General features: G+C 40.2%; 1 protein-coding gene across 2 annotated transcripts in view; it reads left to right on the forward strand.

Annotated features, from left to right (window-relative positions):
• LOC111151748 (unc-80 homolog, NALCN channel complex subunit) overlaps positions 1-26,512 on the forward strand; it is a 227,295-nt gene that overhangs the window by 189,142 nt on the left and 11,641 nt on the right. The window contains exons 51-60 of one of the 2 annotated variants that reach the window (XM_022509965.1): positions 7,849-8,049; positions 10,222-10,345; positions 11,318-11,443; positions 12,645-12,768; positions 13,491-13,700; positions 16,933-17,117; positions 17,693-17,858; positions 19,185-19,364; positions 22,848-22,986; positions 25,477-25,533. In XM_022509965.1, the coding sequence (XP_022365673.1) occupies positions 7,849-8,049; positions 10,222-10,345; positions 11,318-11,443; positions 12,645-12,768; positions 13,491-13,700; positions 16,933-17,117; positions 17,693-17,858; positions 19,185-19,364; positions 22,848-22,986; positions 25,477-25,533 (1,512 nt within the window). The remainder of the gene's footprint in view (positions 1-7,848; positions 8,050-10,221; positions 10,346-11,317; positions 11,444-12,644; positions 12,769-13,490; positions 13,701-16,932; positions 17,118-17,692; positions 17,859-19,184; positions 19,365-22,847; positions 22,987-25,476; positions 25,534-26,512) is intronic. The other variant, XM_022510038.1, reaches the window with a different exon arrangement.

The following is a 26,512-nucleotide window of genomic DNA, read 5'->3' on the forward strand; positions in this document are numbered from 1 at the left end:
TTCTTAAAAGAAACATTCTAGATGTTCTATGCAAATTTGTAACAATTTGTAAAAGGTCATAGAAACTCCTTGAAAGGAAAATTCCGTAGGTAACAAAATATTCACTCAAAAAGTTTAGTAAACTTATAAAGCTGAAGGGAGAGTGAGGTTCTAGCCATTCAGGATTAACACTGCTATTTGACAAAATGTGCTGATTCCCTGATTGCCATTGACTTTTTTCTTAAAATTATCCCTTGAAAATTTTAGAAAGTACTAAGTAAGCGAAAATGAGAGTCCATAAATGTAGAGAGGAGACGGACTCTTTTCCCTCCCAGCTAATTTCACATTCTGAGTTGTTGGCACATACCCAGGACTCCAGAGCTTTGTGTGTGTTCGTGCTCCCAACATACAGAAATGGGGAAGAGCTTATTTCACATGGAGAATTTCAGCACCTTGGCAAAGGGTAGGAAGGTTTGGAGTAGGACGAGGCTATTGCCATAGCAACCTAGTGTTCCATTCAGTCAGTCCATCTTACCTCCTTTCCCACTGATGACGGCTAGGGAAACCAAATAATCGTGTGAACACAGCAACATCACTTTCCTATAGTCAGAGTGTGAGAACTGCCCGTTGCCATTTTGAGGGAGTGAAGGGACAAGATTCCTAAAAAATGGATGAGAGTGAGAGGAGATCAGGATCACGGGTTAGAAACTGCCCTATAATTTGACCATTTGTAACTATACTTCTTAAGGCATTGGGGGAAGGGGAGTGTTAGTTAGAGAGGTCTGGAGCGCTCTCTAGAGGCCAGACCCTGTTAAAGGTTAAATGAGCTATAGTTCAAATGACTGACATCAGTGCCCTGGCACTGAGTTAATAGAGTTCAACAGATACTAATGCTAATGAATATGATCCAAATTCTATGCTAGACACTGGGAATGTAAAATAAAGTCCTGGGTCTCCCCATGACCACAGTCTAGCACAAGCAGCACACATAAGAAAGTAACTACAATGCATTGTTGCAAGTACTCTGGATCATGTGTATATATCTATGTATTTATCGTTTTATAAAACAGTTGAGGCAACTTAGAAAATTAAACAAAGGGATAGAATATACAAATTAGAGAGTCAGAATAAAGTGGAAAATTAGCAAGGAAATAATTAGGTTTATGATGATATTAACACAGGAAATCTATATGATTTGATCAGATTAGATGCCATTCATGAACATAAATTTGATTTTGAGCTTACAAGTTGTCAAAGCAATGAGGAGGAAATGACCTATTACAAAATCAGTGTCAATAAGATAAAAAACACCTGGTTGTTCAATAAAAAATTACTTTTCTAAAATACGAAGATAAGAAATGTCTCCTGGTTGGTGTTTGTTAAAAGGAAAGAGTGGTGTAATGAACAACGCCCTTGTGTAGATAAAGTGTTAGTTTCGCATGGCTGGAAGCCTGTCAGTACTGAAAGTTGGCATAACATCATAATGCAATTCATCAAGACCAACCTATCTGAAGCCAAGATATTGTCTTTCAAAAGCACAATTATTTCATTGCCTATTGGAGAAGAGGCAGAATTTTTATTGCCAGGAAACAGACTAAGTGACCTCTATCAATGCTGTTTCTCACAACAAGACTTTGATTTAAAAAAAAAAAAAAAAAAAAAAAGAGGAACTGCCATGATCTCTGGCCAAACAGAGATATTCTATGTTGCTAAGTAGGGATACGCCCATATACTTTGACCTTGCACCAACCAAAATGTATTATATAGATTTTTTCTTATAAATTAAATATACATTTGGATATATGTAAAAGAACCGTGGGCACATAGGTCCTGTTTAAAGTTGTAAGAATGGATAGTATCACTCAAGGAAAGAAGATTGATAAAAACAGGAATGGCATAATGGAAGAGATAGAGGAGATATTTACATGAAGTCTTTGATTCAAGCCAGAGAACCAAGAGGCAGTGCAAGAGGCAGTCTGTACTCCTGCAGTAGCAAAATATATGGTTGACTTCAGAGATCTCTGATTAGATAGAGTCTCTGTGCTATGGGAATTTAATGCTTCATTTGCCCAAACCAGAGCTGCCAAAGCAGCAGTATATGTGTGTGTGTGTGTGTGTGTGTGTGTGTGTGTGTGTGTGTGTCTGTGTGTGTGTACATATATATAGCAGGATAACGAGATCTGCAAGTCCAGCTCGCTCGCATTCTCTCTCTCTCTCTGTCTTCTCCCACCCACTCTCCCTTTGTCCCTCTCTCTCCATCTCTCCTCCTCTCTCCCCTTCCCTCCCTCCCTACCCTCCCTGCCTCCTTCTCTTCAACTCTCCCTCTCAATGGGAAAATCTCTTGTGTTCTCACTGGGAAATGACCATAGGAATATTTTTTTACCAAGGGATTATCCATGTGCTAGTACAGCAAAGACTATATTAAAGGAAATATTTGTGTTACGCTCAATGCACATTCATTTTTACCACCAGAGGGATTAGAGAAATTCAGGTAGTAATGCATAAAATGACTCAAATTCAGTTCTAAATACTGTTTTTCATGCTTAAAATAGATTGATCCTTTCTCAGGCATTTCTCAATGTTATCTGTAAAATAATAAGGGAAAAAGAAATGTGTGCATGGAGATATGCTCTTATCTGTCATTCAAACAACCGAAAAATTAAATAATTTTCTGCATGACACATTTGCGAGGAAGAGATAAACAGAAGAACACACAGGCTTTTAAAATGATTTAAGACATGCACATTCACACACAGTTTCCAGGAGGACAATGTGAATGTTCAGTCTGGAGACAAGACAATAACTAGTTCTTGATAATGAAGGGTTGCCATGGAGAAGATGGGTTGAATTCATGCTTCCAGATTAAGCTAGGTGGAAGAAACTGAGGGAATTGGGAACCTAATATGAGAAGAGCTTCTTGGAGCGTAGACCTCCACGGATGGTGAGAACAGCCTTACGCAGTGGTGAATTCTCCATCCATGGCACTAGTCAGATGAAGTTATTGTAGAGTAGTCCACGTGTTAGAGAAACAGTGGCTTGACTGTGATTCCTAAACCAGAGCGCCTGTTGGAATTGCCTAGGGCTCTTAAACCGTAAGTCCTTTCAAGCATTTGTCCTATGTCTTCTGAAGTAATCAAAGAGAAATTTCACCTTATTAAAATGCTATAGAGGGACGCCTGGGTGGCTCAGTTGGTTAAGCAGCTGCCTTCGGCTCAGGTCATGATCCCAGCGTCCTGGGATCAAGTCCCACATCGGGCTCCTTGCTCATCAGGGAGCCTGCTTCTCCCTCTGCCTCTGCCTGCCATTCTGTCTGCCTGTGCTTGCTCTCTCTCCCTCTCTCTCTCTGACAAATAAATAAATAAAATCTTAAAAAAAAAAAAAAGTAAAATGCTATAGATAATACCTGAGAAAAGGAATGACACAATATTGCTAGTGTGCTACTTCTAATAAATTAATGGATGTGTGCAGTGGTCACTAGTGGCAACTAACACCATGAAGAGTGACAAGTAGGAATCATGTGCCTCCTGGTGAAAGGACATATCACCTATGAAATACACTTGCTAGGAAATCAAAACCTAATCTAATCTAAGCCCTAGTGTAACTACCAATTTGATTAAATACGGAAGCAATGGGATAGATTAAATGATAGCAAGGAGATTCAATCAGCAAAATCTGGAGTGTGGAAAATGTTACGTAACAGCCCATTTCCTCAAGAAATAAATTATAAAAACATTGGGGGGAAAAAAAACAGAAGAAGGGTACCTACGTAGTCGAAGAGACCTAAGAGAAATATCAATCAATTGAAATGTTATGGGGCTTATTTTATTGTGATCTGTTTAAAGAAAAGTGTATTTAAGAATTATGAAATAAGGTGGGAATTTTGAAAACTGACTGGATATCTTTCTTTTTATAGGAATTATTTTTAACTTGTTAGCTGTCATAATTGTATTGTGGTTAATTTTTTTAAGTTCTTAACCTTAGAGACACATACTGAAGTATATGTACTGATAAAATGATTTGATGCTTGGGATTTACTTCAGAGTAATTCAGGGTAGTGGGGAGGGGTGATTGTGGGTATAAATGAAACTGGAGTGGCTATGATTTGAACATTGTTAAATCTGGGTGATGGGTACATGAGGGTGCATTATATACTTGCCTCTCTACCTTTGTATATACATGTTCAAGTTTTTCAAAATTAAGGTAAAAAAATAATGCAGATTTCTGGGCCCAATCCTTGGGCCATATTTATTAAATCTTGGGTGAGGCCTGAGAAATGATACCCTTTATTTCTACTTTAAGCTGAATTTTTTAAAGTAAGAGGATCCAGTCAGGGTTTCCACAAATGGAACCCCACTGCCTCAGGGCTATTAAGATCTCTTTCAACTTTAAGATTGAGGATTATACCTTCTGGGCTTTTCCAAGCAAATTTGCTTTAAAAACAAAACAAAACAAAACAAACAAACAAACAAAAAACAGAAAATCTTGGGACTCCTGGCTGGTTGGTCAGTGGAGCATGCAACTCTTGATCTCAGGGTTGTGAGTTCGAGCCCCATGTTGGGTATAGAGATTACTGAAAAGTAGTCTTAAAAAAAAAGGAGAGAAAAAATAGAAAAGCTTATTTCTGATGTCCTGTTATCTGGAATATCCTCTTCTCTGTTAGTAACAGGTATGAAAACCGTCAATGTATGGATGCCTCCTGATGGCGTCACGTACAAGTGCTCTTCTAGGCAACATTAGGCCTCTCTATTCCCTTTTCCCATCAGAATCTCCCTCCACTTCGTAGGATACTTTGGATGCCTGGCTAGGCATATCCTGATTCGAGCCAAAGATTCAGATAATTGGTGAGAGTGGCTTACTTACCCTTTTTAATTTGTTTTCAAAGGAATTTCCAGTACCTTAAAGAATATCGACATTTCAGCCACTGTGATAAGAGTCTTGGGTATATTTTTTAGGATATGAGTTTTTTTTTTTTTTAAAGATTAAGCTCAAATCATACAGCATACAAATCATACAGCAAGATATTACCATGAATGGGTATACATTGCCTCTTAATATCATCTTCTATACATTCTGCAACAACTCAATGTATTTGGTAGGGAAGAATCATAAAATTTTTAAATGCTTTTTTTTTTAAGATTTTAAATACTCTCGGGACACCTGGGTGGCTCAGTGGGTTAAAGCCTCTGCCTTCGGCTCAGGTCATGATCCCAGGGTCCTGGGATCGAGCCCCGCATCGGGCTCTGTGCTCAGTGGGGAGCCTGCTTCCTCCTCTCTCTTTCTGCCTGCCTCTCTGCCTACTTGTGATCTGTCAAATAAACAAATAAAAATCTAAAAAAAAAAAAAAAGATTTTAAATACTCTCTACACCAACCTTGGGGCTCAAACCCCCAATTCTGAGATCAAGAGTCACATGCTCCTTTGACCAAGCCAGGCAGGCACCCCTAAAATGTTTTTTTCTTAAAGGAACCCCCACCACTTTTTGTGGGAACACAAACTAGTGCAGTCATTGTGGAAAACAGTATGAAGTTTCCTCAAAAAATTGAAAATATTACTCTGTGAGCCAGTAATTCCACCACTGGGTATTTACCCAAAGAAAATGATAACACTAATTTGAAAAGATGAATGCACACCTCTTTTTATTGCAGCATTATTTACAATAGCCAAGATATGGAAGAAACCCAAGTATCCATCCATAGATGAATGGATAAAGATGATGTGGTATATATAATGGAATATTACTCAGCCATAGAAAAAGAATGAAATCTTGCCATTTGCCACAACATGGATGGATCTAAAGGGTATAATGCTAAGCAAAATAAGTCAGAGAAAGAAAAATTCCATAAGCTTTCACTCATATGTGTAATGTAAGAAACAAAGTGGGCACTTTGGAGGGTATGTGCTATGGTGAGAATTAAAAAAAAAAAAAAAAACCAAAGTGGGGTGCCTAGATGGCTCGGTCAGTTAAGCATCCACTCTTGATTCCAGCTCAGGTCATGATCTCAGGGTTTTGAGATCAAACCCCGAGTTGGCTCAGTACTGAGCATGAAGCCTACTTAAGATTCTTTCTCTCCCTCTCCCTCTGCTCTTGCATCTCCCCACCCCTGCTCACTTGCTCTTTCTCTCTCTTTCTCTGTGAAAGAGAAGAAGAAGAAGAAGAAGAAGAAGAAGAAAAAGAAAGGAAAGGAAAAGGAACAAAGGAACAAAGAAAAAAAAGAGACAAACCAAATAACAGACTCTTAGCTCTAGAGAACAAACAGATGGTTACCAGAGGGGAGGGTGGGGGATGGGTGAAATAGGTGAAGGGGACCAAGAGTGCACTTATAATGAGCACTGCGTAATCTATAGAATTGCCGAATCACTCTGTTGTACACCTGAAACTAGCGTAACACTGTATGTTCACTCTATGGAACAAAAATTGAAGTTAAGTAACACGAAAAATTTGGTTGAAAAATAAATAAAATGCTTTCTCCTTCACATAAAATTAAATCCAGTTGTCTTTTTAAGACCATATATGCCATTATATTTGTATTATTTGGAAGTGGATCATCCATGTCTAGCTTTGACATTATTTTTAGTTAACCAACTATTGCATTTACCTGAAACCAGTCCTGTTAAGTCAGTTCACTCTCAGGGAGTCCTGTACTTAGGACACAGAGCATGGACCTATGTCAGGTGACAGACCCAGGGCTACACTTGGAGGACGTGCTTTCCATTTTGCAGTCCCTTTGTGGAACTGAGTTAGAATATTTAAGAGAGGGGCACCTGAGTGGCTCAGTGGGTTAAAGTCTCTGCCTTCAGCTCAGGTCATGATCTCAGGGTCCTGGGATCGAGCCCCACATCGGGCTTTCTGCTCAGCAGGGAGCCTGCTTCCTCCTCTCTCTCTCTCTGGCTGCCTCTCTGCCTACTTGTGATCTCTGTCTGTCAAATAAATAAATAAAAATCTTTAAAAAAAATTTTTTTTGAGAGAAAGAGACAACAAACCAAAGCCATTCAGACAATCCAATTAGGTCAATTATTTAAAAACAAACAAACAAAAACAGCAGAGTAGGAGGATCCATGTATAAGTAAAAAAGAGAAGAGACTTCAAAGGAAAGGAAAGGAAATGAGTTTGAAGAACTCCTTCGGCTCCAACAAAAACCAATACTATGTTTTATAAAATGCCTTTGACTGACTATGGGTAGGGTGGGAGCTAGGAAGGCATGAAGCTTACTTGGACGCTTGATATTAGTGATTTTGTTACACATTATAGTTTGGGTTCTCTTTAGCATACATATATGTGTATATACATACCTTTTTTTTTTAAAGATTTTATTTATTTATTTGACAGACAGAGATTACAAGTAGGCAGAAAGGCAGGCAGAAAGAGAGGAGGAAGCAGGCTCCCTGCTGAGCAGAGAGCCCAATGTGGGGTTTCTATCCCAGGACCCTGGGATCATGACCCGAGCCGAAGGCAGAAACTTTAACCCACTGAGCCACCCAGGCACCCCCATATACGTACCTTTTATGTACATGTATGTGGGTATGTATTTCTGTGTGTATACCCTCATATACATATGCATGTATACGTATTCTCTAGATATGTTTGACCTGGACTTAATCTCTCTGGGTTTTAGCTTCCTCTTCAGATACTACTATTCACACTTCCCCTCCGGAATAGTCCGTGGTTCTCTGTTAATATATATGTGCAGGTGTCCAGCATATATTGGTACATACAGGAAGAGCTGAGGGGTAGAAGGCAGAGGGAAGAATGTTTTTAGTTCAGGGAGCTGGTGTGCTGGAAGGAGGGTGATTAGCATGCTGCTGTGTGGGAAAATTCTCATTGTGACATTCTAAGCTTATTCTTTAAACAACAACAAAAAAACACATGTAGGTTGGCAGAAATTGCACACTCCCTTCTGAAGCTGGCGCCATACGACACCCAGACGATGGAGAGCCGCGGGCTTCGGCGCTACATCATGGAGATGCTGCCCATTACGGACTGGACAGCCGAGGCAGTGAGGCCAGCCCTTATCCTCATTTTAAAGAGATTGGATAGAATGTTCAACAAAATTCATAAGATGCCTACTTTGAGGTAAGGAGGCCTCTCAGTCAGCTGTTACTACTACAAGCTTCAGAGTGAGGGCTTATCATCTTTTAAGATGCCAGCGCAATCTGGAGTTGAACAGATGACTTGACAGTTTTCTGTTGGTGTATGTGCGTAGCTAACCAAGTATCTGAATGTATAAGTAGCAGGGTCTACCTTCTGAAGAAATAATCTATTCTTTCGAATTATATGTTGTTCATCTTGAAAAATCTGTTCATATCTTAGCTATCATGTTCCTCATCTGACACACATAAGAAATTCAGTGAGTATCCTTCAATTTCTTTTGAAATAAGGCAGGGTGTGCCTTACAAATAAAACAACGGAAGAGAAAAGAAAAATTAATTCAGGGTTCAAAAAATACTGGCTTTGACATAGTATTTTAGATACCAGTTTAGAGAAATGACGAATCTTAACAATAAGCAGCCACATAGCAGCTGGAAAAAAAAAAAAATCCCAGGATTAATAACAAAGACCTAAGTTTTACCATTCCATCTAATTCAGGGTGGTACAAAATTAACATGATTACCCTTTGATCTCTGTTCAGTAACCTGAAATACCTACTGATAGCCTCCCTGTCTATGCCAGGATGCCTCGGAATCAGACTCCCTGGAGATCTGAGTCCAATCTGGAGACCCATGAACAGACGGTTCACCTGGCTAAATGTTAATAAACCTACTAATTGAGGAATTTCAAGTTTGGGTTAATGAGAACATTTTCTGTCCCTTTAAACTTAACCCAAAACCCATGCAACTCTTGCCCAAGAATTTGTAGTGCTTAGCATTCCATTTGCTGGTACTTTTCCAGATTTTAGCCTGTGTTCTTGTTCATTTTTGCAGCAGTCAGGAGTTGTTGGAAGCGTAAAAAAGAAATTGAAAGATTTCATTCCAGTAATTGATATTTTGTTCCTATATTCTTTTATAATGTGACGACGAATGCCTACACATTGGTTATTTTTTTCAGTGGCATGGAAATGTCTGTCCTTATAGCACACCTACTTTTTTTTAATGGTCCGGATGGAACATTTGTGCCTATTGGCAAATAGCCAGTCTTATAATTCTTACAAGGTTGTGTCAAAATAAATTCTTTTTCTTAAATAACTTGGTACATAAAGATGTCAGACATCTCCATAGGTTGACTCACTTGTCATATAATCAAGCCCAGTTGTAAAGAACATCATGCTTCCTAACAGTAGAGGGGTCAATTGTAGGTAATTTTGGGGGGTGCATCCTAAGAATTTGCGGTTGCCTTCGATTTAATTTCTTCTGGTGATCTCAGTTCAACAAGGGAAATGTTGACTGAAACCTACCTTGTGGGTTACTTGATAATCAGGATACCAGTATTTCCTCATTTATGAACATTTCTATTTTGTCGTTATAGATATTCTGTTTTGGTAGGACATGTGAGCTTAGAAATTGCTTCCAGGATATTAGAAATAGTGTTGATATCAGTAAAACCCAACCTGTTTATTTGGGTGCCATGGGGATGGCTTTTTTTGGTACTGAGACAATTACAGACTAGATTGGCTTTTATTACAGAAAATCCCATGTTCATCTAATTGGATTTAGATTTATGCCATTTATATGACCCTAGAAAGTAGCCCCCCCAAAAAATATCATTTCTTAGGAGGCCAAGAAGGAACACTTTTTAAATGAACTATTTTCTTGTAATGTCATGGTTTGGGCAGGAGTTAAACCATATAAATCTGATCAGTTGTATACTGGTATAAAATCTGATGAGATCAATTGCAGTGCGATCAGTAGATTTCAGAAATGTAGCCTGTGGTCAGATTAGGTCTGTTGGGAGTCATGGCTCCTAGGATGGGTTTCCTAAAATTGCAGTCCTCTACCCTCTCTCAAAGCTAACACCAGGGAACCTAAAATGCAACCCATTCATCATCTCTGTTTTTTTCTTCAATAGATTTTGTCTCATTAGTCGAGTGGGGCAGGAGTGCCTCTGCTACGTTTTCAGTATCTTCTTCCCTTCCCAGTGTGCTCTGTGCTTTTGGAACAACATGGGTAAACTTCATCCCGTGTGAAGCACTTTGTCGTCTCAGACACCCGTCCTGTCTTAGATGGCGTCAGAATCACTGTCTCGTTCACTTGTTTCAGACGGACTCCAGAAGGGAGCCACGCCGCTAATGGCTCCTATATTGTATTCCAGGCGACAGGTTGAGTGGGAGCCTGCCAGCAATTTGATTGAAGGGGTTTGTTTGACACTTCAGAGGCAGCCAATCATATCCTTCCTGCCTCACCTTAGGTCACTGATCAATGTCTGTGTCAATCTGGTGAGTAGCCAAGTGGCAATCTTATGAAACTTTGCAAAATGTCACTCTGCTATTGATTTCTCTGACTTGAAGATTTACAGGTCAACCACTTTGTGCCCCTACCTACCCACAAAAACAGATGGCTCAGGCGACATTGAAAACAGTGAGGTACATTTCAAGGTGGTGCGTGGGGAGCTGAAGGGCCCATCCCTACACAGATGGGATTTTGGTGTGCTGCTTCCCACGCACTACTTTGACAATTTGCCTCTTCCCGTTGCGCTGAGAGTTGAGGGCTGCCAGTTGGAGAGTGGGGTGGTGGAGACTGCACAATTGGCTAGAAGTTGAGGTAGTCTGGGGTGGGGGGCTTTAAAATGCACAGAGAACTCTTTTTTCTTTTTTAGTGCAAAATGACATTCTGAGTCGGCCAGTCTAGGATTTATGGGAAGAAAAAAAATAATTTTTTTTATCATTGATGTAATATCTAGAGTCTGGTCCCCGCAAGGTTTTGTACGATGTAGAAGTCATGTGAGAGCATTTCATTAAGTAGGATCTGCTGCTTAGCTAGTTGAGCACTAACTCTATAGCTGGAATGCCCAGTGCACATAGCGCTATGCCATCATCGTTGTCAGTTCTTGCTCCATTAACGAACTGTGGACTGCCTTCCTTTGAATCCACCAGTAAGTATGTCCAGTCTCCTGATTAGCATAGTTTTTGGTTCATCTCTCATTATACACACAGTTAGCTATAAACAACATTCTACAAAACCTTGGCTGAATCCAGTGTCACGTTCGATCGGACTCCAGACATTACCTGCCTTCTGAAGAAGGCAACGAGAACAGACTGAAAGTAACATGTCCAACCTTCAAATTATTATGATTATCATTATGATTTTATTATCATCATTATGATTCTTGAACGAGACTCCCTTACTACGGTTGCTTGAAATGAAATTGCAGTAGTCAAGGCTGGTCATGTGCTCTGTTTGTATTTCAGGTGATGGGAGTGGTAGGACCTTCCAGTGTTGCTGATGGATTACCCCTTCTTCATCTCAGCCCTTATCTCTCACCACCTCTGCCCTTCAGCACAGCTGTTGTCCGGCTTGTAGCATTGCAGATACAGGTGTGACTGCCTTACCTGTTTGTCACGCTCATTGAGTCGCTGGTTGAGGCACCAGATCATGGTGTTCTCTTTGCTTCTTCTGCAAAGGCTGGGCAAAACCTGTGACACGAAAGTGTAAACGGCTCCAAACTTTTACAGGTTTGGCGCTTCAGTCCTGAGCTTGGCCCTAAGTTGTGCTTCTGTAATTCTTCTCGAGATCTCAAAAATAGCAGAGTCGTGTAGTCCTGCCACTGAAGTCATTTCAGATGTGGGCAAAACCTTAGGAAAATAATGGCTCACAGATAATCAGCTCACAATGGTAATATTCAGAGTCTGGTTTTAAATGATTTGCAGAAAGAATTGCAATATGAAATTCTTTCAAATGTTACTACTAGGCTTTGAATATCTTAATTTACTTGAATGATTGTGGGTTGAATATTGTGGGTTTTTTTTTTTTAATCTCCCAGTTATTCTATTTCTTAAAATTAAAACAATCGTTTCCCAAGGCGAGAAGTGCGAACTGCCTCTTTCCCCTGCCTCTTTCTGTGTGTCACCTAACTTTAGAGAGTGGTAGATCATCAGAAAGTTCTGTGACTGATGGGAAATACACAACTGGTGTAAATAACGACGCATCCATTATCTGACTACTCAGCTTGATGGTCCATCATCCAGAGGATGGGTGATGGTAGAAAAGAAATTAAGCAAGAATTTTGGCTACCGTGCAGAAGGGAAACGATCCCTAAAGTGATCCATGTTTACAACCTGTGTACAGAGCTCCTTTCTCTCTTTCTACATTACCTATTCCTTTCTGGTTTGAAAAAGGCCTTATGCAAAGGTCAGAGGGCTTTTAAATAACTCCCAAATGGAACAGGTGGCAAGTTCTCATTTTTCTTCTTTCTCTTTTATTGCTAAAATATTTTTGGTGGACACATGGAGCAAATGAAAGGGGATATGCAGTTGTTTTTGTACCAGGCCAAAAGTATTACAATTTTACATTTAATATTCAAGATGTTACTGTTTTTTTAGGTCTATAACTGTCAGTTATGGCAAGCAAATGGTAAAGTATCAGTTTTGAGCGAATCTCATATGCTGTGCTATTGAACTCATAGTTTCCAGGAGCAGCCAACAGGGAGTCACCGTCTCCATCGTGCTGTGAAAAAAACAAACATATCGAATGGGTGTGGGGGTCAATTAATCTTTTTTTTCTATTATTGCTGCACAGGCTTTAAAAGAAGATTTTCCCTTAAGCCATGTGATCTCCCCATTCACCAATCAAGAGCGAAGGGAGGGAATGCTTTTAAATCTACTCGTCCCATTTGTGCTCACAGTAGGATCTGGAAGCAAAGGTCTGATTAATTTAACTAAAGGAAATTTATCCCTGTTGTGTTTTCTTAAGTGTCAGGCTGTTATTTCTTATTCTTTTTCCCAAGAAGGCCGTCACTGAAGTCGATCCGAATGATTGAAACAGGGTTATCTTAGGAAAGAGAACATTTCTTTCACTTCCATTTAGCCACCCTGGGTCAAGAGTTTCTCTGTTCCAGTTCCTAGAAGACATGTCCTTCAGTACAGCAAAAATTGGGAGACCATTGTTTCCGTTAAGAAAATGGTATTAACTGAAATACAGTGTGGTGTGAATTGACAAGTAAATGGACTTTATAATTTCCTGCCATTCGGGTTAGTCTAAACCCTGCCACTGCTGTTACATTTCAATCGATCTTCATTACCTTTCCTTCTTGGGGGATTTTTCTTTTAGGAAAAGCTTATCTCAAATGTAGAAACAATACGTTGTGAGTATTTGAGCAGAAAAGAGAAAGGAGATTGAAATGGTAAGCAGAGATTTGGCTAGGAATATATAGCCTCGGGTGCTGACTATGGAGAGAACACCCAGTATCAGGAATGCGGTGTCTGTCCAGAGGAGAAGCTGTACTTGGTGGGGAAACACCCAAATTTCTAGAGTGTTCTAGTTTGGAACTGGAAAGAGAGCTAAACTTTTCTGGGTCTGATGTGCAAAGCCTAGCTCATGACTTGCTTTTCTTTCCGCTTCCGTCTTCCGAACGCTGCCCCGTAGACAGCCCATGGCTCGAGCAGCCTGAGGTGCAGCTGCTCCTGCAGACGGTCATTAACGTACTCCTGCCGCCGCGGATCATCAGCACATCCAGGAGCAAGAACTTCATGCTGGAGAGCTCCCCCGCCCACTGCTCCACCCCTGGGGATGCGGGCAAAGACTTGCGCAGGGAGGGGGGGCTGGCCGAGTCCACCAGCCAAGCTGCGTATTTGGGTGGGTATGCTCCCCACACCCCCCCCCTCTCTGTATACGTGTGTTTGTGCGTGTATATGTATGACGTACGGACTTAATTGAGCGTGTTACACCTCGACTCAAAACAATTTTAAAAGACCTCAATCCAGAAAGTATTTAAAAGAGGGGGTATGGCTCAGGGGTAGAGCATTTGACTGCAGAAAGTATTTAAAGAAGCCACTTGAGCGAGTAAGAAGCATCACCCTTGCAAAGGAGTCGATACAGGCATGCCAGTAAACATATGCCAAAAAAGAAAGTGCTTTCCTGTCTGTGGTGCCTCAATTTCTTGATTGTGCTTCTCACAGCATCTGGGCATGTAAGGAAGGCATCTGCAGTAAGAATTCGTCCTTCCTGGTTAAGTATGAGATCACTACTGAGATTATCATTGGTAGTGGTTATCAGATGTAGGCTCCACTAGTATACAGGGACATAGCGCATGGGATTCACTGGTCTGTCATCTATGTGAATGGAGCCCCTAGAGTGGGGCAGTCTGTAACCTGGGCAGCAAGACATGGCAGCCTTGTGCTACATCCCTTTCCTAGCTATTTCTATTCTCTTATGATAGAATCTCTAAATATCCATCTTGATTTCCACTTTGGTGAGGCCAGTCAACTTGTTCTCCTCTCAGAGGTTTGCCAATTTCCTTCCTGCTTCACTCCTTATGTTTCCATCACCCTGTCCCTACCTTTAACTTGATCCTGACCCATGGAACACTGGAGGGCTGTTTCTTGGCCCTAATTGGACTAACCCAGGGGAGAAGACCATTCCTGGCGTAGCATGGAGAATAAGGAGCACTGGCAGTAGAAAATCTCAAAAGCACCAAGTTGAGAAGATCATGCCTGACCTTTTTCAATTTATCAAAGCAGATCTTGGTATGGGGAGTATAAGATGAACCACACACACTCGTAAAAACAGGTCCTTGGAGTCTGGCATGTGTGAATTGTTTGGATTGTATCATAAGGGGAAATATTTGGGATGCCTGGCTGCCTCAGTCAGTATGGCATTGATCTCAGGGTTGTGAGTTCAAGCCCCATATTGGGCCTAGAGATTACTTTAAAAAAAAAAGAAAGAAAGAAAGAAAGAAAGAAAGAAAGAAAGAAAGAAGAGTATTAGAAAATTATGTGATTGACAATGAAAATGAAAATGAAAACAAAGAAATAAGAATGCATTTGCACAGGACCTGACAAGTGTGGGGCTTAGTTGCCAAAGCCATGAGAATGTGAGGTTCCAATAAAATCTAGATTGTGGGACCAAGGCCTGCGTAAGGTTTGGCACTGCACGTAAGATGATGGAAACAAAAGGCTTAACACATAAGGCAAGGCTAGGAGAAAACACTTGACGAGTGATTGTTTTCAGGTCATTATACTTTCTGCCTTTTTAATGAAGGTGGATCCTTTAGTTCCTTGGCCAGGCTCCTGGACCTCTGTTTCAAGTTGACTTTTACATTTATTTTGAACACTTACTGTGTACCAAGCAGTGTTTTCTATACTTTGAATCCTAACAACTCTAAGAAGTAAATGTTCTTCTCCTTTTAGGACCGAAGAGGCAAAGGCCCAGAAAGGTTGAATAATTTACCTAAAATCACACAGTTAATAAACGCCAGAGCCAAATTCCAAATCCATCTGGCACCAGAGTCCCTGCTCTTGAGTGCTTTGCTATCCTGCTTATAAGTTGGGCTGATGGCGGTGAAGGTGGAAAGCAGAAAGGCAGAGACACAAAGAGGGCTAATAGGCACCTAGCAGTAGAAATGTCCCCAGGCTCGGGCACCCAGGTGGCTCAGTGGGTTAAAGCCTCTGCCTTCGGCTCAGGTCATGATCTCAGCGTCCTGGGATTGAGCCCCGCATGGGGCTTTCTGCTCAGCAGGGAGCCTACTTCCCCCCCCAACCCGCCTGCCTCTCTGCCTACTTGTGATCTCTCTTTCTCTCTCTCTGTCAAATAAATAAATAAAATATTTAAAAAAAAAAGAAAGAAATGTCCCCAGGCTCAGGGTAGGAAAGAGGAGGAGGTGTTTTTTGTTTGTTTGTTTTGTTTGTTTTCTTTTGTTTTTTGTTTTTTGGGGGGTGTTTTGTTTTGTTTTTTGCTTCCCCCCCCCTTTCATTTGTTTGTTTAGTCGGGGGAAAGGAACTGGGATGAATGATGGCTGTGAAAAGTGAGATTTTGAGGAGGAGGAGATGGGTAAGAGAGACTTAAAACATCTCTCTGTGTGTTCTATGGCATGTTTTCCCCCTGGAAATGTCCTAAATACACCTATTTTGGTATATAAAAGTGTGTGTGACTTTGAGGGTTGTAAGGAGTTGGGTTTCTGTGTCTTCTTGTTGCTGAGATGGGCCTTAAGACAGGATCAGGAAGGCCCGGTTTCCCTTGACTGCCCCGTAGCAGACATCATGCGGAGAGCCGAGGGGTCAGAGGACGCTCCTGCAAGAACGTTTGACATCCTAACAATATTCTGGTTTGTCCTGACACAATGTTAGGGAATCTTCTTCGTACAAAATAAAAAAATAAATAAATGTAGATTGTGACAGGCTTCCAGACTCTGAGGAAGGAAGAGATCTTGCAAAAGAAATCCAGCAGGGTTTAGTCATCAGCGTGATGTGCAATGTGAGGGGGGAAAAGAGGGAGGGAGGTTTTTTTCATCTGGAAGGATCTACTCAAACACTTTTTCTGGTTACCTCTGGGGAGCGGTGGGGTAGGAAAGCGAGCTGGGAAGGGGAAGAACTTTTTCTTTTTCTAAATGTGTGCATTTCTACATAGTTTGATTTTACTTTAAATAGCAAGAATATATTCCTTCCATGCTTAAAAGAAAAAAAATCATTTAAATCACCCATGTTTTAGTTTAAGATATGAGTGGTATGCTGGTATTACCATTAAGCCACTGTGACAGAACTTTCAGAAAGCAAAATATTAACCCCACATTATGTTTATGACGCATCTCCCTTTCCATTCCGTGAACCACTTTGCTCTGTCTTTTGCAAAATAGTAGTTAAATGTACTTAAGAAAGGGAGCTATATTCTCCTGATCAGAATCCAAATAGATCAAAACATCCTGACTTTTGATGTCAGAACACTCTCTCAGGAGGGCATCGAGGTTCTTGGGAACACGGAGACAATTGAGAAATTCAGAAAATGTTCTGACGCATAAAGGGCTGTGGATGTGGGCTGGGTTCCTCCGCAGCACCAGTGCGCTGGCTTACTTTTCTCTTTTCCCGGTGTGAAGCGCTGAAGGTGATTCTCGTCTGCTTCGAGAGGCAGCTGGGAAGCCAGTGGTACTGGCTGAGCCTCCAGGTGAAGGAGATGGCTCTGCGCAAGGTGGGGGGCCTGGCCCTGTGGGACTTCCTCGACTTCATCGTGAGGACCCGAATCCCCATCTTCGTGCTCTTGCGGCCGTTCATCCAGTGCAAGGTGTGTGTGCTTCTCCAGGAGGTGCCGAGCCCCGGGGATGTGCACGGTGTTCGCGGGACACAGGAGAGCTAGTTAAGAGGAACTTGTAATACCGTGTTTGTAAGAAAACAGCTCAAAAATGGATCCCAGAGGCTCAAATATCAAGTACCTTCGCACTGAGAGTGTCTTAATAGTCTGTAAAACTCTGCCCTCTCTGGACTCACCACTGCCCCCTAGGGAAAAAGAAAAGAAAAAAAGATTGGCCCAAGGGTAGGATCTGGGGGATGTTCTCCTTTCTTCAGTGACATGACAGAGACCCGAATTTAAATAAACCTAGAAAAGGTAGAACAGTTAAAACATACCCCCCCCATCCTCCCTCAGTATTCAGCTACTGTGTTATTCTTCTCATGCCCGAATTTCCTGGAGCACTGATTCAAAATGATGTATTAAGAGCTTCCTATAGAATGCACCGTCCTGAAAACTTCATTTGCATTACCTTATTTCAGCCTCACAACCAACTATGAAATAGGTACAATAGTTAGCCCATTTTACAGATGGGCAAATTGAGGACCTGAGAATCCATACCTTCCTTTCAGCTTCTGGCCCAACCGGCAGAAAATCATGAAGAGCTCTCCGCCCGGCAACACATCGCCGACCAGCTGGAGCGACGCTTCATCCCACGCCCGCTGTGCAAGAGCTCCCTCATCGCCGAGTTCAACAGTGAACTCAAAATCCTAAAAGAGGCAGTTCACAGTGGCTCAGGTGAGTAATCGGGGGATATCTTGCATTGGTTTGCCTCATGGAACTCGCACCTACAAAGAATGCCCATCCAGGTCACCACTCTTTCTGGAACCACGGATGAGGTAGTCATATAAGTTTGCTGGCAGATTGGACCATGTGATCAATGCCAACAAAGCAAGGGGTATCATGGGATTTTAATTTTGCTCTTTTCTAAACTTCTTTTTCCCAATCTTCATTTCAGTAGTGAAGCTCTTTTTTGACTAACTAGAAAAAAAGTATTGAAATGCTTGCCTTCACTTCCTTTTTGGGAAAGGAGGAGAGTAATTTGTATTCTTTAAACCTCTGTTATTTGGTAGATGGTTTCATAGATGTTATTTCACTTAATCCACACAGATGCCCGCAATGTGCATAACTGAGAGTCCGCTTAAAAGTGAGGACACTGAGACTCGGTAGAGAATAAAGTATCTGCACACGGAACTAGAATGATTGCTTACAAACCCTTGATCTTTTACAGATGGGGGAGGAATGGTTTAATTAGAGTTGACAGCTTAGGAGGTCCTTTCTTTACATTATTTAAAAGATTTTCTTTTGAGGGTGCATTGTTTACTTCTTACAATTATTAACAGGATATTACTAGGAGAGAAAACAAATCATTATCTGCCATTAGAGGGCAGTCATTACCCATAAGTAGACTATCATCCGTGTGGCTTTTTTTTCTTCCTAAAATGTACTATTGCTTCCGATGTATTTTGACAAGTACAATCTTAGTGAAATCTGCAGAATGCCTTTCAAATATTCTGCTTTATAATAAAATAACGTGACACATTCAAGGGGATATTTTGTAAGTTTATAATTTCCAGGAAAGGAGAATGCGAACACAGTTTTGATTATGTATTCTGATTTTGGTTGAGAAGTTCCTATCAGATAATGCATTTATTACTCCTACATGCTTGTGTCAGGAAGGTATATTTCTCAGTAAAATCTGCCAAGATGGAAGCTTCAATTCATGTCAAAATTATTTTGCATTCTTCTAGCCTTCACATTTGAAATCGAAAGCAATGAGAGAGGAAGCAATATCAAAGCGTTTTACATTATTAGGGGTGCTATATTCCCCTAAGGAAACTGTTCAGTTATGAGTAAATCAATAGCCAATTCTTCTTTTTCTTTTTTAAATCTCACTTCCACTTGCTATTTTATCTTAAAAAGACTGCTTATCTGGGACACACTATTTAACTGTCCTTTCCTAAAAAACACAGGTATCCTTGATACTAGGGAGGAGTTTGAAGCAAGCATTTGTTTTCTTTTGAGACACTCACCATGCTTCTCCTTTGGTCTCTCAACCCCCAGCCTACCAAGGGAAGACGTCCATCAGTACTGTAGGCACATCCACCTCCGCTTACCGCCTGAGCCTGGCCACCATGTCCCGCTCCAACACGGGCACTGGCACTGTCTGGGAGCAGGACAGTGAACCCTCCCAGCAGGCTTCGCAAGACACCCTGAGTAGGACTGATGAGGAAGATGAGGAAAGTAGGTCACTCCACAGGATGGGGTAAATGAGGGGGTGGCATGTGGGACCCTGGTTGGCCATGCAAATGAGGTCTTGGGAAGGAGTTCTGCCATTCTGACTTTTTTTCAGTACTGGTCCCTGGTCATTTTTACAAAAAGGATTTAAAGTGGAATCGTGGGGCGCCTGGATGGTGGAGTCAGTTAAGTGTCTGACTCTTGGTTTCGGCTCAGGTCATGATCTCAGAGTCGTGGCATTAAGCCCCCTATGGGGCTCTGTGCTCAGTGGGGGGTCCGCAGGAGATTCTCTCTCCCTCTCACTCTGCCCTCCCCACTTGTGCTCTCTCACTCTCTAAAACAAATAAATCTATAAAATAAATAAATAAATAATAAAATAAAATGGAATTGTGACTGATTCCATGATTCCTACTGCCCACTCTTCTATAAATTCCTCAGTTGCCTTGGTCATTTGGAAGGAATTCAAACAAAAGTAAATCTTAAGGGACCCCCTACACTTGGAGCTTATAAATTCAACCTTTTCTACGTACTCTCATTTAAATTGTACTTAAGGAACTAAGAGAAGTGTTTATTCCCCTTTCTCCTGGCCATCTTGCTGAGAGGATTAACTAGCACTCACATGTCCCCATCAGGCAAGGAAAACTAAGCAATGCATCTACTCAGGACTCAGAAAAGACCAGTTGGCTATACTTTCTAGAACGTAAACCAATAGGCTGTCTTGAGGGACTACAACCCAAAAGGAAAATACACCCCAAATTTGAGTCAAGAGTGTTCCCAATGATGGAGGTGATCCAGGAGCTTCTAACCTTTACACGTAAGATTTGGAGTCCTGAAATGAGACCAGTCAAGAACGTGTTTTATATGTATGCTTAATAGGAGTAGGTTTTAAAAGTAAAGAGTGAAAGTTCCAATTAAATACCACGGTCATTTAATTATTTTTATTGCCTTGATTATTTTCTAGTTGTGACTTAAAGATACTCTGAGGGGTGCCTGAGTGGCTCAGTCAGTTAGGCACCTGCCTTCAGCTCAGGTCATGATCCCAGGGTCCTGGGATAGAGCCCCACATCTGGCTCTTGCTAAGTGGGGAGCCTGCTTCTCCCTTACCCTCTGCCTGCCACTCCCCTTCCCTGTGCTCTCTCTCTCTGTCAAATAAATAAATAAAATCTTTTTTAAAAAAAAGACACTCTGGTATAACATTTATTTAACAAAGAGTGTTGTCAGTGCCTTAAGAATGAAGACAAAATCTAGCTCTTCACCCAGAGGCTCTCCATATCAAACAACAAAAAGCCCCATTCTAAACTAAATTAGGAAAAATAGGAGTTGAGTTTGGAATTTTAATTAACTAAAGTGAATGAAAGTATTTTAATTCCGTACTAGAGTTGGATGTGGAGGAGAGGAAAAGAAAAAAAAATGCAGCCACGTTTCCAGATTTGGTTTCAGGGTTAATCAGATAATGAAGTGAAGATCATGTTGTCCTTCACCTGACCTACAGATACACTTATTTCTAAAGTGCCCTGCTCATGGTGCAAAGAAATACCCTTAAAATTGTAATGGGAAAACTTGAAAAATCTTGACCAAGAAAACAAAATGAGAGTGATAAGGATCAGCAGTTTTTATATTCAGTAAGTCCTAGTAATAGTTCAGAACTTTAGTAATATCTATTCTTCTCTATGCTTGAAGTAATGTCTCCCAGCAGGTTTTCTTTCTTTTTTTTTTTTTTAATTATGGGAAATGATACCACCTATCTTTAGTAGAGCTGAATATCTTTTGTAGGTAACCTCCTAGCCAGAAGGAGATACGGAAGAAAGGTAGAGAGGAAATAAAAAGAGGTATCTCTGATTGGGAGCCCTCACTTACACCCACTGATGAGCGTGCAATATTTGGCTATTATCTCTGCTCTTAGACATCACAACCAACCCAGTGGAAACAGAGTTGCTAAAAAATGTATGGTTTTAATGTGGGTGTGTAGTAATTTTTATGGGCTGGGTATAAAAGCCAAATGGCTGACTGCTTTCAATTAAACTATTTTCCCATTCTGTCATCAAACCCATATTAAAACCTAACCAGGTACAAGATGAGGTATAAGGAAGTCTGAGAAAAAATATGTTCTCTGAGATCTTAGATCGAGTCCTATAGAGGAGATGACAGACATTTTCAATAAAGAACATTTAATAAAAGGGTGAATGGAAAGCACCATGTAATTAATCATCAAACAAATATTGAGAGACTGTGAAGTGATTTATGAGTTTAAATAGGAGGAAAAATCAGTGAGATATGGGAAAGGACTTTGTAGAAATGGCTCTATTTACGTTACCATGTTTTTCATGTTTTCAAGGCACCTTTGTTTATTCCCTTCTCTGTGAACACACCTAAGAAAAGAGAACCATTCTATAACATGAATCAACTTCAAGTCAGTCATTAGTAACAAATTAAAATTTCTGGCACTTTTCATATACATCTTTTTGGTTTGAAAGAAGTTTCATTAGAAATATGACCACTTGGGGTATTTTAAATAAAAGATGTCAGATGACATTGTATGGTAGCATAGGTTAACCACAATGCTACATTAATCAAAATATGTTTACTGTTCAGGGGTGCCTGGGTGGCTCAGTTGGTTATGCGTCTGACACTTTGTTTTGGCTCAGGTCATGATCTCAGGGTCATGGGATCAAGGCTTGTGTCACACTTAGAGTAGCGTCTGCTTGAGATTCTTTCCCTCTCCCTCTCCCTCTTGCTCTGTCCCTCCCACTGCTTGTGTGTGTGCTCTCTCTCTCTCTCTCAAGTAAATAGATATATAAAACCTTTAAAAAATAAATAAAAATATGTTTACTGTTCAGCAACAAACAACATTAACTCACTTAAAATGAGGCCACCTTGTCACGAATACTGTGTTAAAGCTAACTTTCATATGGATTTGAAGATACTGGTTTCCACTTCATGAAGAAAATAAGACTGTATGTGTCAAGTTTAAAACTTTAAGTGGAAATAAGCATTTGTGTTTTTTTAAATTTTATAGGTTTTTAAATATTTACCCTAAAACTATCTGAAATAGTCTTGCCCTCAGCAGTCTAAAAATCATTAAATGTATTGAATATAGTTTTTCAGTGTCAAAAAAAGTACTTGACTCATTCAGTAACAATATTCCTTTTTGCACTATTCTCAGAATGCTTAAAAATTTTTAGCTCAGCTTTTCTGAAATCAGATGCCTCTTGTCTTTCACAAATAATTTTCTTGTAAAAATGGACAAGATGTTTACATTTATTTCATGAAGACCGTTTGAGGGTGGGAGATGTGTGGACGTGAAAAGTTGTTTGTCCCTTTGTACAGATTAAAAACTCAGACCTTTGGGAGTCTTACATTATGATAACTTAGCTTTAGAAAGTACCCTAAGGTAGAAACCCAAGCCAAAGATGGAACCCACGTACAAACTCTGGGTCTTCTGATTGATATCGTAGTTTTATAACGCTGCATTCCTTTGTCCCCTATCAGATGACTCTGTAAGCATGCCCAGTGTGGTAAGTGAACAAGAAGCTTACCTCCTGAGCGCCATTGGAAGGAGGCGGTTCTCCAGCCACGTCTCTAGCATGTCTGCACCTCAGGCTGAGGTGGGCATGTTACCCAGCCAAAGGTAAAGAGCCATGGATATCTTATACTCTGCATTTGGGGGCAAAGGTAGAATTCTGAAAATTCACTTTTGTTGTTCTAAAAAGGCCAAAAGAGAAGCTGACAATTGTGTTTTTCTGTAGCCCATTCAACAAAGGACTTTTCAACCAAAGTCATGCAGGCAACAGTTTGCAGAGAGTTTTCTAAGCCAGGTCCCAGTTTCTGATCCAAGCATTGTTTCAACTTAAAAACTCTCTAGAAGTCTTTTCTTCTGGTTGTCAAGTGACATTTTCATATTTCACCTATATCATTAGCTAAGCTAATAATGAGTACCTGGCGAGTGTGTAGGACTAGCTTGATATATGTGGTGAAGTTTAGACTTTTGGTAGGTCACAAGTATTTAGTTGGAGGTAGTGATGCTTAACCAAGCAGAAAAGGACCTATGCCACTATGTGTGACCTTGGGCAGGTCATTTAACAGAAGCCAACAGTGCTCTTCTCTGTGAAAGAAGGAGGTCCGCTAAAGTGATCTTTACAGTACATTCTCTATAGTTCCATGATTCCGTGACTAAACACTTTAAGACATTTTCTTTCTGTGTTCTCTGACCTATAAGAACATACATAAAAGTTCCAAGATATATAGATATAGATATGTATCAAATATAGAAAATGATCTAAGAGTCAAAACATTGTCTTTTTCAGAGCCAATGATATTTTCACTTCAAGAACTGAATTCTTTCAAAGAGTTGGCCTTATGTGTTTTTGGCTAGCTTATTGTTTATTTTTAATATCTACAGATTCAATGTGGTATACTTCATACATGGAAAATAATAAAAATCATAGCACATTCTAATGTCCAGAAAAATAAGTTTTATGCAGAAATAATTACCCTATGCCCAAATCCTTTAGCAAATAGTTCATGAACTTTACCAATGAAATAAAATTTGTGAAATAAAGTCTAACTTTGGAGAATATCAAAAACTAGGGGAAAATGATTTTAAAAATGATTAATAAGTAAATTTCATACTTGTAAGAAAGCAGTATTTTATGTACTATTTGGTTAATACAAAAATTAACAATAGATAAGGGTTACTATCATTGTTAGAGATTGTTTTACCTTACCTTTTGGTAATTTACCTTTAAAAAGGAGGTCTTTTAAATAAAATGCATGTACAAAACTAGAGCTAAACTATAAAATGTCCCAAAAAAAGGATATAAAATCATACAAGCAGTTAGTTTTGGTAACTATCAATTCATTTTTAATTGCTAGCATGTGCAAGCTTCTATCAAGGATAAAAGAAAACTGTCTAGCAATTCATGTAAAAGTTTTATTTAAATTAAGGAATTGTAGGAATTTAGCATAGAGGGGTTTTGGCGATTTACCTTAAACTAACCAGACCATCCATTCCCTTTGTACATATTCATTAAGAGGTTAAATTGTTTCAAGGGAGAAAATTTATTCTCTTGTGGATATGCTGGAAATACAGAAAAATCATATAGTTAAGCCTTTTGGTTTGAGTTATATTTTGGAAGGCTACTGAAGGTAGTAATATGTATGTGCATTAGGGAAAGGGACCCTCTGTCTGGACACAGAAACCATTTCTATAGTGTACAATTAGGTAAACAATTGGAGGGGGAGGCACTCCATCTTTCTAAATAGTTTCATTCCTTTCAATTTAATAAGTATTTATTGAGTGCCTTGTGGGTGCTTGCTTAGCCTGATGCTAGGTAGTGAAGTAGAGAGAGAAATTATGACACAATTTCTGTTCACAAATCCCAAAATCAGCTGCATCCAAATAAATCAGTAAACTATTTAATTATTCTCTCACCAACCTGACAGGTTTCTTCTTTTGGCATTCAATTCAGTCCCTAGACGGTGGAGTAAGGAGGTAAATGAGAGTTCCAGGTGAATATTCTAGGGTTATCTTCCTCCCATTTGCTGTTGACTTGCATTTTCATTGCAAAATTAGCAAGGGAAGTTGAGCTCTTTCTTTGCTTTTCTTAATGGCATCAGTTCCAAAAGTTTGGTTGTGGCAATTCATGGTAAGTGGCTTTTGTGTGGTAATGTCACAACACATGAGAAAGAAGCAGTGTCCTGGTCGATGAAGAATCATGTACATAATAAGACAAGTGGAAAGTAATAATCATCCAGCCAAATGGTCACCAAAGGAATGATAGTCTCATCTTCTATGGATTCATTCTACAACGCATTTCAGAGCTCATGTGTCCCTTTGGAGCTCATTTTTAAGTCGTAACTCTTGACCAATAAATAGATCACTCCTCTGAGAGTCGCACCCACCCAAAGTCCCTCCTCCCCCATTGCCTCGAGTCCTATGTCTTGACAAACCCAGCACAAGGTGAAATGGTTACCTGTCTCCTTTTCCTTCTTGTTCTGTTAAATTTATTTATTTATTTTTGGCTCTTGGAAGCAGAAAATTGCATGCCTTTTTTTCTTTTTCTTTTATTTGTTTGCATTTTCTTTCCCTAAATGCTTCATCTCCCTACCCCTCCTGCAGTGAACCTAATGTCCTCGATGACTCCCAGGGCCTGGCCGCTGAGGGCAGCCTCTCTAGGTACAGTGTCAACGCTACCTGTCTATTGGTGTCTGTGCTGGGAAACTAGCTGTTCCCTGTCTCCTCCGTCTCTCTGTCTCTCTGTCTCCTCTCGCCCCTTCCCACCCCCGCCCCCGTCTTGATACCTATTTCCATTTATTGACCTTTGTTGCTCATGAACACACGAGCCTGGAAGTCAAAGGTGTAGCCTCCTTCATTTTCAGTTTCAGAGCTCAATCATAAATGGCCTAAAAAGCTTACTTTAAAAAAAAAAAAAAAAAATCCGTGGAGTTCTTTTAAGGGCTTGTCCCATGGATGTCTAAAAAGTTTGATATGCTAAATGTTAATTTTATCCCATCGAATCATTCCCTCCCACACTGATATCCCTTAAGAATTGTTTTTCAGAAGCCTTTTAATACAACTCCCCATCATCAAGAAGCCCCTTATTAAATCCAGACAGGTCTTTTAGTTCATAGCATGGATGGTAAGAAAACAAACAATGCTGCTATAATAAGAGATGTGATGTCGATATAATTTCTATAATTCCCTCTCTTTGATGCATGCCATGTGGCAAGCTATTATAGTAGCTTGTTCAAACAACACTGATAAAAAGAACGTCTGTCCCAGCACAAAGATGACTCCAAAACTTGCCATGAAATGTCAGACACAGACATTTCTTGGTAAGTAAGAGAAGTCTTACAATGCAGACAGTAAGAGATCTTGACTATTGGTTTAAGGAATCAGAAAGGGGGACTGCACCTTTAACACTCAGATAAACCATGTCAAACATTCCTAATCTTGTGCTGTTGATTCACACCTCTCAACTAATCCTCATTAGGGGCGATGCTTCTTGTTCATTCTCACAATGCCTTAGTTCCATCTCAAGAGAAAACATTCCCTTCCAGGTCTGCGTTACATAGTGAGTACAATACGTTTATTGCTTTATCAAAAAGATGAGGAAATGTTGAGAGGCTGTTCCTGTGACAGGATATTCTTCCTT

This window comes from Enhydra lutris, unplaced genomic scaffold (genome assembly GCF_002288905.1).
Source record: "Enhydra lutris kenyoni isolate GAN:26980312 unplaced genomic scaffold, ASM228890v2 scaffoldscaffold1, whole genome shotgun sequence".
Taxonomy (NCBI): Eukaryota; Metazoa; Chordata; class Mammalia; order Carnivora; family Mustelidae; genus Enhydra; species Enhydra lutris.